At 39.6% G+C, this 12,295-nt stretch overlaps 1 protein-coding gene across 2 annotated transcripts in view; it reads right to left on the bottom strand.

The window, feature by feature from the left end:
* cfap161 (cilia and flagella associated protein 161) overlaps positions 1-12,295 on the bottom strand; it is a 60,140-nt gene that overhangs the window by 26,995 nt on the left and 20,850 nt on the right. For both annotated transcript variants that reach the window (XM_048615958.1, XM_048615959.1), the window contains exons 3-5: positions 2,438-2,676; positions 931-1,012; positions 595-753 (exon numbers count right to left, since the gene is read on the bottom strand). In XM_048615958.1, the coding sequence (XP_048471915.1) occupies positions 595-753; positions 931-1,012; positions 2,438-2,676 (480 nt within the window). The remainder of the gene's footprint in view (positions 1-594; positions 754-930; positions 1,013-2,437; positions 2,677-12,295) is intronic.

The following is a 12,295-nucleotide window of genomic DNA, read 5'->3' as shown; positions in this document are numbered from 1 at the left end:
TGCACCTTGTTGTCTCGGATTCTCCAGCATCTGCAGTTCCTACTATCTCTGAATATTTTGGCCCAAACCATTTTCTGTGGTAGAGAATTCCACGGGCTCACCATCCTCTATGTAAAGAAATTTATCCTCATCTCAGTCTTAAATGGTCTATCATTTCTTTAAACTGTGACACCTGTTCTGGACTTCACAGTCACTGGGAGCATTCAGATAGAGTGATTCTCTCCTGTTGAATACAATGATTATCTGGCGCTTGTATGGTGCAAAATTACTTGCCAATGATCAGCCCAAGACTGAATACTGTCCAGATCCCGCTACAGTTGGTCCTGAACTGCTTCAGTGTTTGCAGAACTATGAATGGTACCGAACTTTCAATCATCAGCAAAGATCCGCATTGCTGACCTTGTAATGGAGGGAAAATCATTGATGATACCGTTGAAGATCATTAGGTCTTTGACAGTCTGTTACTTATTACCAAAGAATCTAAAAAGTAAATGTAAATCATAGCAAATATTTACTGTTAACAATGTCAGAGGGAACTATAAAGATTAGTTTAAAGCACAATCCTTAGTAAGTGTAATCTTAAAATGTCCCTACTTGTACTGGGTATCCATCATATTCAAGGCGCAACTGTGGATCCAAGTATAAGACCTGCCAACAACTTAGGAATGAGAGCTCATCTAACAAATTCACGAGCTGCATCCGGGATCTTTTGGCAAACTTCACAAATAACTTGGTATCACTTGTCAGGTACAGCTGCAAAAGAAAAACATGTTTTTTTTATTAGGACAATGGTCATGGGGATAAATACTAAAACAAACATTCAATATTGGATTCTGTAAATTCATACAGGCATATATCAAATTGTTAAAACATGCAATTATATTCTGAAAGCTGATCATAAATCTACGACAAATCATGAATTACATCTACCTGCCCAGAGACCCCTTCCAATGTTCTGAGGGCAAAGCTCTGTCCATATCGGAGAGGTTCACCAACACAACTGCCATCAATACTAACAAAAGAAATGATTAGCATGAGTGTGCAAAATGTACATATTGTGCAAAATATTTTTAAAAGTCAATTATAGTATAACGTTCCTATGTATTCCAGCACACTTCTCATTGGTATTACATAAACCATTGCCTGTAAACATAGGGTCAACCAAAACTCTGCTGTACCTCTGATGCATCTCAGATTTTAATAACTTCAGTGCTAATGTCTTCAGATGCCAAGACCCTAAACTCTACATTTCTGTCCCTTAATCATTCTGCCTGTCTACTTTATGTTCCCTCCTTTAAGGTGTTCCTTCTTTAATCATGCTTTTGGTCATCTCCCCTAACATTTCATTAGGTAGCTTGATATTAGATTTTGTCTAGTTTTGTTCCTGTGGAGGGCATTGGCATGTTTAACAATCTTAAACGCTCCATATTAGCAGTGGATTTTACTGGCACATATACTCAAGTACAAAAGTACATGAACACAGTGAAAAGTGTACAATGTCGCCATTCCCAGTGCCATCTTAGGTATAAAGGTACCTAGGTACAAGTAGAAAAATAAAGAAACTAAGTTAAAAGCTAAACAGTCTGTTTTAAGTGGTTAGCCATACTGGGCTCACACTCCCTATAAGGGCTCGATCTCCTCCGTTTTGGCCCGTTTTCTGAGAGACCTTGGACTCCCTGCTCTCATCACCGCTGCTCCTTATCAATTAGTTTAGGATTTTTTTTAAAGCTATTACAAACTAAGCTACCTGATTATATAATTGAGAATGTTTCTGCTATTTTGTACACCATAAATACGTTCTAATTTAAAAAAATATATAAAGCACTTTTAATGGATTGATTGATACCGGCCACACATTAAGGTTCATCAATGACTGTTGCAATCAAGAAAACAGTAGAATATTAACATGTTTAATATATACACTATCAGCTAAAGAAAGTGAACCAAAGAGGGAGAAACTAACACATTTACAAAATACTTGTATTCTCAGATTCCGTTATGTCATGTTACAATCTTCCAACTAGCATTATTCTGTCCAAAGATCAGTAATGGGGATGATGTAAGTGCTGTCCAAAATCTCTATATGTATCAATGGGAGTCTTTTTGATATACATTCAAGGCATGTAGACAAGCATTTATTGTCTAACTGCCCTTGAGAAGTTGGTGAGCCACCTTCTTGAACTGTTGTAATCTGTGTAATAGTCAAAGACTGAACTCCACTTGCCTTCTAAAGCTTATAAAAAAGTCTGGGTAAAATGCATTGGATTCAAACTGGTTTGCTTGGCAGAAAAACTAGGACTGATTGTATCCTATATTTCTTAAATTAAGCAAATGAAAGGGAAAAGATTGACCACTAATAAAACAGTAATTTTTAATATCAAAAAACATTAATTCAGAAGAAACACTCATAAACCAAATTAAAAACCAATCTTCTTACCTTGTAACAACAAAAGTATTTCTAATAGTGGGGCTTAAGTCCAGGCTGGCACTCACTTCACACGGTGAATCAACCTTTGTACTTGTCAGGAATCTACTTTGATCAACATTCATATTCAATGCCATGGGACGACGAAGTGGATGGATGTTGGTTGCATGTTTGGTTTCAGTACCAGGATTAATAAGTAACACTGCATCACCAAAATGAACGTGTCCATCACTGCTTTTGGCAAGCTCAGTCTAAATAAGTTGGAAGAAACCAATTTGTTACATTTTAAGCAATATTGTCTCATATAGGACAAATCTAAAGTAACAATTATATGTCACATGATGCTATGAATTGCAGAAGTTCAGCTTTTCATCATATTATAAATTTCATGGGTCATTTTATTCACGCCAAATCCTTTAATTCTCTGATTGCGGTGTTAACTTAGAAAGTAATGGCTCAACTGATTGATTGATTGATTGGTTGGTTTATTGTCATGAGTACCGAAGTACAAGAATATAGGCAAATCACAAGCACACTGATGCTATAGGTGGGAGATACTGTTCATTGTGAAGGATTAATGATTGTGGCAAGTTTATTTAATCATATAATTAGCAGTCACTTATCACTTAATTTTACTACAGCATACATTTACTTTTAGGCGGTATAAACCAGAAAATTATCCCACAAAGAGACATAATGAATAAGTAATCAGTCTTCTATGACATCACTTTCAGATAATCTTGTGTGTGGAACCTAATAGTACTGAAGACTTGTGCTCCAGGATTTGCCACTTCCCTAGCTAAGTTCTTCCAGTACAGTTACAACACCGGCATCTACCCAACAGTGTGGAAAATTGCCCAGGTATGTCCTGTACATAAAAAGGACAAATCCAACCCGGCCAATTACTGCCCCAACCATCTTCTCTCACTCATCAATAAAGTGAGTGTCATCAATAGTGCTATCAAGCAGCACCTGCTTAGCAATAACCTGCTCAGTGACACCCAGTTTGGATTCCGCCAGGGCCACTCGGCTCCTGATCTCATTACAGCTTCGGTTCAAACATGGACAAAAGAGCTTAATTCCAGAGGTGAGGTGTGAGTGACAGCCCTTGACATCAAGACTGCACTTGACTGAGTGTGGCATCAAAGAGCCCTGACAAAACTAGAATCAAGGGCAAACTCTCCAATGTTTGGAGTCATACCTGGCACATAGGAAGATGGTCGTGGTTTTTGGGAGGTCAGTCATCTCAGCTCCAGGACATCTCTGCAAGATTTCCTCAGGGTAGTGTCCTAGGTGCAACCATCTTCAGCTGCTTCATTAATGACCTTTCTCCATCATAAGGTCAAAAGTGGGGATGTTCACTGATGATTGCACAATGTTCAGTGCCATTCACGATACCTCAGATACTGAAGCAGTCTGTGTTCAAATGCAACACGATGTGGACAATATTTGGGCTGAGGTTGACGAATGACAAGTAACACTCATGTTACACAAATGCCAGGCTATGACCATCACCAGTAACAGACAATGTAACCACCACCCCTTGACATTTAATGGTATGACATTCACTGAATCCCCCACTTTCAATGTTCTTAGAGTTACCATTGACCAGAAACTCAACTGGCTCACCATATAAACACAGTGGCTAAAAAAGCAGGTCAGAGGCTAGGAATAATGCAGCGAGTAACTCATCACCAGAATCCTCAAACCCTATCCATCATCTACAAGGCACAAGTCAGGAGTATGGTGGAACAGTCCCCAGTTTCCTGGATGGGTGCAGCTCAAATGACACTCCAGCAGTTTGACACCATCCAGGACAAAGCAACCCACATGATTGGCACCACATGCACAAGCATCCACTCCCTCTACTACTGATGCTCAGTAGCAGCAGGGTGTACTATCTACAAGATGCACTGCAGAAATTCGCCAAAGATCCTCAGACAGCACCTTGCAAACCCATGACCACTTCCATCTAGAAGGACTAGGGCAACAAATACATGGAAACACTACCATCTGCAAGACCCCCTCAAGTCACTCATCATCCTGACATGGAAATATATCGCTATTCCCTCACTGTCGCCAGGTCAAAATCCTAGAATTCCCTCCCTAACGGCATTGTGGGTCAACCCACAGCAGGTGGACTGCAGTGGTTCAAGAAGGCAGCTCACCATCACATTCTCAAGGGCAACTAGGGACTGACCATAAATGTTGACCAACCAGCAATGCCCACATCCCATGAATGAATAAAAAAAAAACCTGATTGTAATACCTAAGGACTAATTCTTTAAGATAATGCTTAGGTGTTCCTACAGGCTAATTTAGCCCTGAAATCAATTTAGACTACTACAACCTCCAAGCTGCTTGAATGTCTCATATATTGATGTGACTGATCTAGTCAGTCCTGGTCAATGGTGAGTCCTGTGTCTTGCATAGTTGGAGGGGGGAAATGTTTGATGTAAAGTCATAGCGTATCAAAGGGGGAGGGGGGCAGTCATGCACTCCTTTGTTGAAGTTGTTCATTACCTGTCACTTGTGTGTTATGAATGCTATTTATTATTTTTTAATCAATTCAAGCCTGAATCTTATTTAGACCATTGGTCTTCGTGGCATTTCTGAGGAATTACAAATGGAACTGTACACTGTGCAATTGGTCTTCATCTTGGACCTTATAGTGGTGAAAAGGTCATTAATGATAACAGTCATATTGAGGACATTGCCCTGACAAATTTATGCAGTGATGTTCTAGGACTGGCAATGATTAGCTTCCAAAAACCTCAAACTTCTTCCTTTATGTTTCCACCCAGTGGAGAGATCTTCCCGAATCTCCAGTGAATTCAATTTTACTAGGGATCCTTGAGGCAATATTTGATATCAACAGCAATCACTTGTTCCACAACTTTGGCCTTTATGAATTAAACTGAAGTCAGAAAATGATGGAACAGCCACTACAATTAATCTCAGATAAAAGGATAAAATATCCAGATTTACCATTTCTAGTTTGCAACCTAATAATGCTTGTAGCTATGAGTGGCTCTCAAGCAGGGTGAAGCTTATTCTAATATTTTACTGGTATGCTGACTTTAATTGTTTTTTGGGCAGGGGATGCATACAGAAGCATGTCAACACAAATCAGAAGGAACAAGGAAATCCAGTTCTAATAGTTTATCATCATAACATTTTAGTTAGACTCCTAGTTTCTCTTTGTGTTCTCTCAGCTTTACCCAATTCACCAGAATTCTTTTGCAGGCAGGCTTCCCAAAGAAACACAGTGCAAACAGTTCGCTCATGTGTGTCATTTTCTACATCCTTAGGCCAGCAGAGATTTCTAAGGTACTCAGTGTGATCCAAAGTGCTTCACATCAGTCACTGTTGTTACACAGGCAAATTTTTCAGTTAATTTTCACGCAGAAATGTTACACAAAGACCAATGAGTTAAAAAGTCATTTTTTCCAATGTTAATTTGGGAATAAAAGTTGGCCAGGCAACTCCCAGGCTTTACTTTAGGATTTTTAAAATCAATTTGTTTAAGGGATTATGAACAGGATCTCAGTTTAATACCTTATCCAAAAGACCACAGGTGATACATCAAGATTTACATTGCAAGTACCATGCTTTTTCAAGGTGATGCAGGCAACATATAAGCAGCAAGGGAACAACACGCTCAAGGTTCGCAAATGCTATGCTGGAGGGCTAGTGCATAAGGACTTTAGAAGGAAACAGGCCTTTCTTCACCAAAGATTGGCCAGAACACATTCCACACAAGCCAATGGGTACAGGTAACTGTCATGATCAATGCCAGCATACTAGCCCTGAGGAACTGCATACAATATTGACTCAAGTATCATGGCCTCACTCAAGTGGTTAAGGTTGATGAATGTTATTGCATGCCATATCCTTCCAGTTGCACAACACCACACAATTACATGTGTCTATCAACAACTGATATCAACCGTAATTAATACCTCACCTTCAATGTTTCATTACATCCTCACACTTCTCAGTGCCTGAGTTAAAATTACAGTTGGTTGGAACAGGACAGGAGGCTAGCGGATAAGTCTCCCACACCAACTTTACTGTCTGACCCATCTTGTTTCCATTATGTGAAGGATTAGATTTCTCCCTTACCCCTGCATCTTATCAGAAGAGGGAGGCAGAGGCAATATATCCCCAACAACAGAAAGATCAAATTTAGCATTTTTTTTTGTTTCATGGGTTGTGGGTATTTCCAGCAAGGCCAGCGCTTGTTGCCCATCCCTAATTGCCTTTGTACTGAATGGAAAGCTAAGCCATTTCAGAGGCCAATTAAAAATCAAACACACTGTGTGTCAGGATTCAGATGTAGGCCAGACAGGTTTGAGACAGTAGTTTTCCTCACCTAAAGTGAATCAGATGGGTTTAATGAAAGCAATAACAGTTTCTCTAAAGGTATCTGAAATAAGTTGTATAGTTAAAGAGCACTTCTTGAGCCAGGGACCTGTCTGGATTGTGTAGTTTAGTTGCTCATACTCCTTTAAACTGTTGAACCATTGAGGAGCTGGGTCAGACCTTGCTGGCATAAACACTTTAATGGTCACTTATTTTCATACTGTCCTATCTATAAAGGATTGTAGTAAACATCTCATCCTCTTATGGTGTCCTGTGCTTCAATTTCTTATTGCTTCTCCATTCCCTTGCAAAATATATAACTTCAAAAAGCCATGTAAGATCAGATGCAAGATGTTATCTGTTTAAAACTTGGGGATTCTAAAAGATAGACTGATAGGGGTCTACTGCATACAAAAAGGCTCTTTGACCCATCCAGTCTGCAGCAGTCAAAAACAACGACTTAACTATTCTAATCATTTTCCAGTGCTTGGCCCATAGCCTAGATTTAAGACATACATTGTTGACTTCAATGTTAAGTAATAAAAGCTTTAGGATAATAAATTTTCCTGCTTACATTTGATTTTGAACAATAGGAAGAGGTAAAGTTCAGAACCAAAGTTATTCTGAGTATTTCAGAAGCATCTAAAATGATTTTAAAAGACCATCCAACACTTGACTGCCCACCCTTCCAACTACCTCTAATTCACACAAGGCACATATTTTTCTTCCATGCATCAATTAGGGAGTTTTTTTAAAGTTTTAACTTATGAGCATTGATGTAGTCTTTTTTTTTAATTTTTAAGTATTTATTCCATTAATAGCTTGCTGGAACTCAAAATTATTTGCTGTGTTTCGAAGTTCCTGGGGGAAATTCGGCAAAGGAAGCCCAATGAGGACGGGCCTGAAAATAGCAGGTTACTATTAGTAGCACTGTTACTAATAACAGGATAAATTCACTGTGCCAGTAATTTCCTCTGGGGATGCTGACTGCACAAGGTGGGAGGAAGATCAAGAATTTCCCACAGTGCTAAAATCTTCAATCCTAACCTCCCAGCTGCCAAAACCTCAACATTAGGATGAATGTAGTGAAGAGGACAGGTCAATGACAAGAGTGGGACCCAATGCCAGGTCCTGTAGAGCAACACATAAAATGCCATGACACATTTGGCATTGTGAATCAGGTTGCTTCCCACTTTTATAATTCTTCAAGAAAGTGGCACCAATAAGAGAAGCCCAGCACATCAATCAAAAATCAAGGCTAAAGCATTTCCAAGTATCTTCAGCCAGAAGTACTGATTGGATGATGACCTCCTATGGAGCCCCCAGCATCACAGAATGCTAGCCATCAGCCAATTCGGTTCACTCAAAGTGACAACAAGAAATGATTGAACACACTGGAAACTGCAAATGCTCTGGCCTCTGACAACATTCCAGCCACAGTGAAGATTTGTGCTTTAGAAATTGCTGTGCCCTGGCCAAGCTGCTCCAATACAACTACAACAATGGCATTGACCCAACAATGTGAAAAATTGCCCAGGTATGTCTTGTCTAGTAAAGCAAGACAAATCCAACCTGGCCAATTATCATTCTATCAGTCTATTCTAGGCCGTCAACAAAGTATTGGAAGGTGTTGTTGACTGTACTATCAAGTGGCACTTACTCTACAATAACCTGCTCGCAGACACTCAGTCTTGCTTCCATCAAGTCCACTCAGTTACTGACCTCATTACAGCCTTAGTCCAACCACAAACAAAAGAAGTGAACTCAAGACGAGAAGTAAAGGTGACTGCCCTTGATATCAAGGCAGCATTTAACTTAACCTAGTATAGCATCAAGGAACCCTAGCAAATCTTGCGTCAATCACAATCGTGTCATACCCAGAACAAAGAAAAATGCTTGTGGGTGTCGGAGTTCAGTCATCTCAGTCACAAGGCAACTCTGCAGGAGTTCCTCAGGGTAGTGTTCTATGCCCAAATCTTTAACAGTTTCATTAATGACGTTCCCTCCATCATAAGGTCAGAAGCGGGTGTGTTCACTGATAATTGCACAATCTTCAGCATCAACGCGACTCCTCAATATTGATGCAGTCCCTGTCCACATGCAGCAAGACCCAGACAACATTCAGACTTGAAGTAATAAGTGGAAAATAACAGCTATGTTACACAAGTGCCAAACAATGACTATTTCCAACAAGAGAGATTCTAACTAATGCCTTTGACACTCGATGATGTTATAATTGTTGAATCCCCCGCTTCGAACATCCTGCAGTTACCAGTAACCAAAAACCAAACTGGACCAAACATATAAACACTGTAGCTATAAGAGCACATTAGAGGCTGAGAGTTTGGCAGTGAGTAACATACCTTCTAACTCCTCAAAGCCTGTCCACTATCTATGAGGCACAAGTCATGAAGATGATGGAATAGTCTCTACTCACCTGGATGACTGCAGCTCCAACAACACTCAAGAAGCTCAACATCTTTCAGGACAAAGCAGCCCACTTGATTGACAGCCCATCTAAGGCTCCTAACATTTACTCTCCTGACCATACCGTGCTTTGTAGTAGCAGTGTGTACCATTAACAAGATGCACTGAAACAATTCACCGAGGCTCCTTAGACAGCATCTTCCAAACCTAAGGGTAAATATCAGTCACAGAATCCATCATGTCTGCACCAATTCTCCTAAAAACAATTCACTTAACACCATTCCCATGCCATCTCCTCATAACCCTGCATATTCTCCCTTTTCAGATAACAATCTAATTCCCTTTTGAATTGGCTCAATTCAACCAACCTTGACCAACCCTCAGGCTGCGCACTGCAGATCCTAACTATTTGATATATCAAAACCTTTCCTCATGTTGCTATTTTTTGCTTTGGTAATTAGCTTAAATCTGTGCACTCTCATTGTCAATCCTTTTAAGAGTGGGACCAGTTTTCCCTATCGACTCTATCCTCATGATTTTAAGCTTCTCTATCAAAATTCCTCTTAATCTATTCTTCTCCAAGAAAGCAGTCCCAACTTCACCAATCTATCTTCAAATCTGATTTTTTTTCATCCCTGGAACAATTCTTGTGGATCTTCTCTGCACTCTCTTTAAAGCCTTCACTTCCTTCCTAAGATGCAGTGCCCAGAAGTGGACGCAATGCTCCTGTCATGGTTGAACCAGTGCTTTATGCAAGTTTAGCATGATTGCCTCATTCTTGTACTCTATGCCCCTATTAATAAAGATGAGTATACTGTATTCTTTATTAACCACTTCTCTTAAATACTTGTCCTACTCCTTCAATGACTTGTGACTTAAGTCTACATGCACCAAAGTCCCTCTGCTCTTTGGATTTGGGCCTTTTAAATTATATTGTCTTTCTACATTCTTCCTAGCAAAATGAATCACTTCACACTGCTCCACATTGCACTTCATCTGTCATTTGTCCATCCATTCCACCAATTTGTTCATGTCATTTTGAAGTTCTGTACAATTCTTCTTACGGGTCATAATGTTTCTGAGTTTCATATCATCAGTTATTCACTTTAACTGATTCATTTATTTAGTGATGTTGTGACATTGTAACAATACCATCTACAGTGACCATTATGTATGAGTTATTTAGATTTACACACAAATATAATTAGAATAATTTATCAATGTCCTCAATAATTATCAACTCTCCACTAAACATAGAGCCAAAGTCAAACATAAGGAAAATATTCATTTATTTGGTTAGTTTTTTTAAAATAACTAACACACACATCTGCACATGAAAATCCATCACCTTAAACACACCTTCCGCAAGCTGGTAAGGTGACCATAAGATTGTAAGATATGGGAACAGGAGTAGGCCTTTCAGCCCATTGGGTTTACTCCACATTCTATGAGATCATGGCTAATGTGAAAATCCTCAACTTCACTTTCTTGTCTTTTCCCCATAACTCTTGATTGCCTTACTGATTAAAAATCTGTCTATCTCAGCCTTATTAGTGACCCAGCCTCAACAGCCCTCTGTGGTAAAGTATTCCACAGATTCACAACCCCCTGAGAGGGGAAATTCTTTTTCACCTCTGTCTTAAATGGGCAACTCCTTACTCTGAGATTATGCCCTCTGGTCCTAGACTCTTCCACAAGGGGAAACAACTTTTCTGCATTTACGTCTTATCTGTTTCCTTAACACATACACAGAGTTGAAACATTTTAAAGGAGGCAGTTATTTATTGCATTTCAGATCTCAATCTCAGATTTAAATTTAATGCTTGACCGAGTCAATTACTGTAAGAGCCACTATCTTTTTCTCAATATAGTAGCTCTGGAATTTGCACAATACACAATGTTCAGCATTTACAACACTTTAGATAGTAAAGTAGTCCTTGTCCACATGCAACAAAACCTGGACAATATCCAGGCTCATCAAATGTGGCAAATAATATTCACACCACACAAATTCCAGGCAATGAGATAATCCAACTATCACCGCTTGACATTCAATGGCATTGTCATCACTGAAATCCCCACTATCAACATCCTGCGGGTTACCATCGATCAGAAACTGAACTAGACTCACCATATAAATACAGTGGCTACAAAAGCATGTCAGAGGCTTGGAATTCTGCAGTGAGTAACCTACCTCCTGATTCCCCAAAGACTGTCTATCAATATACAAGGCACAAATCAGAATTGTGATGGAATACTCCCCACTTTTCCAGATGAGTGCTGCTCCAACAATACTCAAGAAGCTTGACACTATCAAGGACAAAGAAGCCCACTTGATTGGCTCCACATTCACAAACATTCAGTCACTCCACCACTGGCGCTCAGTAGTAGCGGTGCATACTATCTGCAAGATGCACTGAAGAAATTTGCCAAAGATTCTTACACAGCACCTTCCAAACCCACAACCACTTCCATCTAAATGGACAAGGGCTGCAGATATATGGGAACACCACCCCTGCAAGATCCCCTCCAAGCCTCTCATCATCCTGACTTGGAAATATATCACCGTTCCTTCAGTGTCACTGAATCAAAATCCTGGAATTCAACCCCAATGGCATTGTGGGTCAACCTACAGCACAGGGATTGCAGTGTTCAAGAAGGCAGCTCATCACATTCTCATCAAAAAACTTACAGTAATTTAGTTAAACACGATTTTCTTTGAAATAAATCCAACTTGGCTTTCTTTAACTAACCTGCATTTGTCTAAGTGACAAGGTTAATCTAACTGGCCTGTAGTTGTTGGGCTTATCATTACACCTTTTTTTGCAATTCTCCAGTCCCCTGGCACCATTCTAGAGTCTATGGAAGACTGGAAAATTATGCCTGATGCCTTCAAAATTTCATGTCTCATTTCCCTTATGTCCTTGATGCACCCTATCCAGTCCTGCTCCTTATCAACTTTAAGTACAGTCAATGCAATACCTTCCTTAATCACTTCTAAATCCTTCCAACATGTTAATCACCTCAACTGTCACTGTAACCTGCTTCCTAGGCCAAGATAGGTGTAAAGTATTTATT

The sequence above is a fragment of the Rhincodon typus genome, chromosome 33 (genome assembly GCF_021869965.1).
Source record: "Rhincodon typus isolate 14 chromosome 33, sRhiTyp1.1, whole genome shotgun sequence".
In the NCBI taxonomy this organism is placed as follows: Eukaryota; Metazoa; Chordata; class Chondrichthyes; order Orectolobiformes; family Rhincodontidae; genus Rhincodon; species Rhincodon typus.
This window is presented reverse-complemented; position numbering and strand designations above follow the sequence as displayed.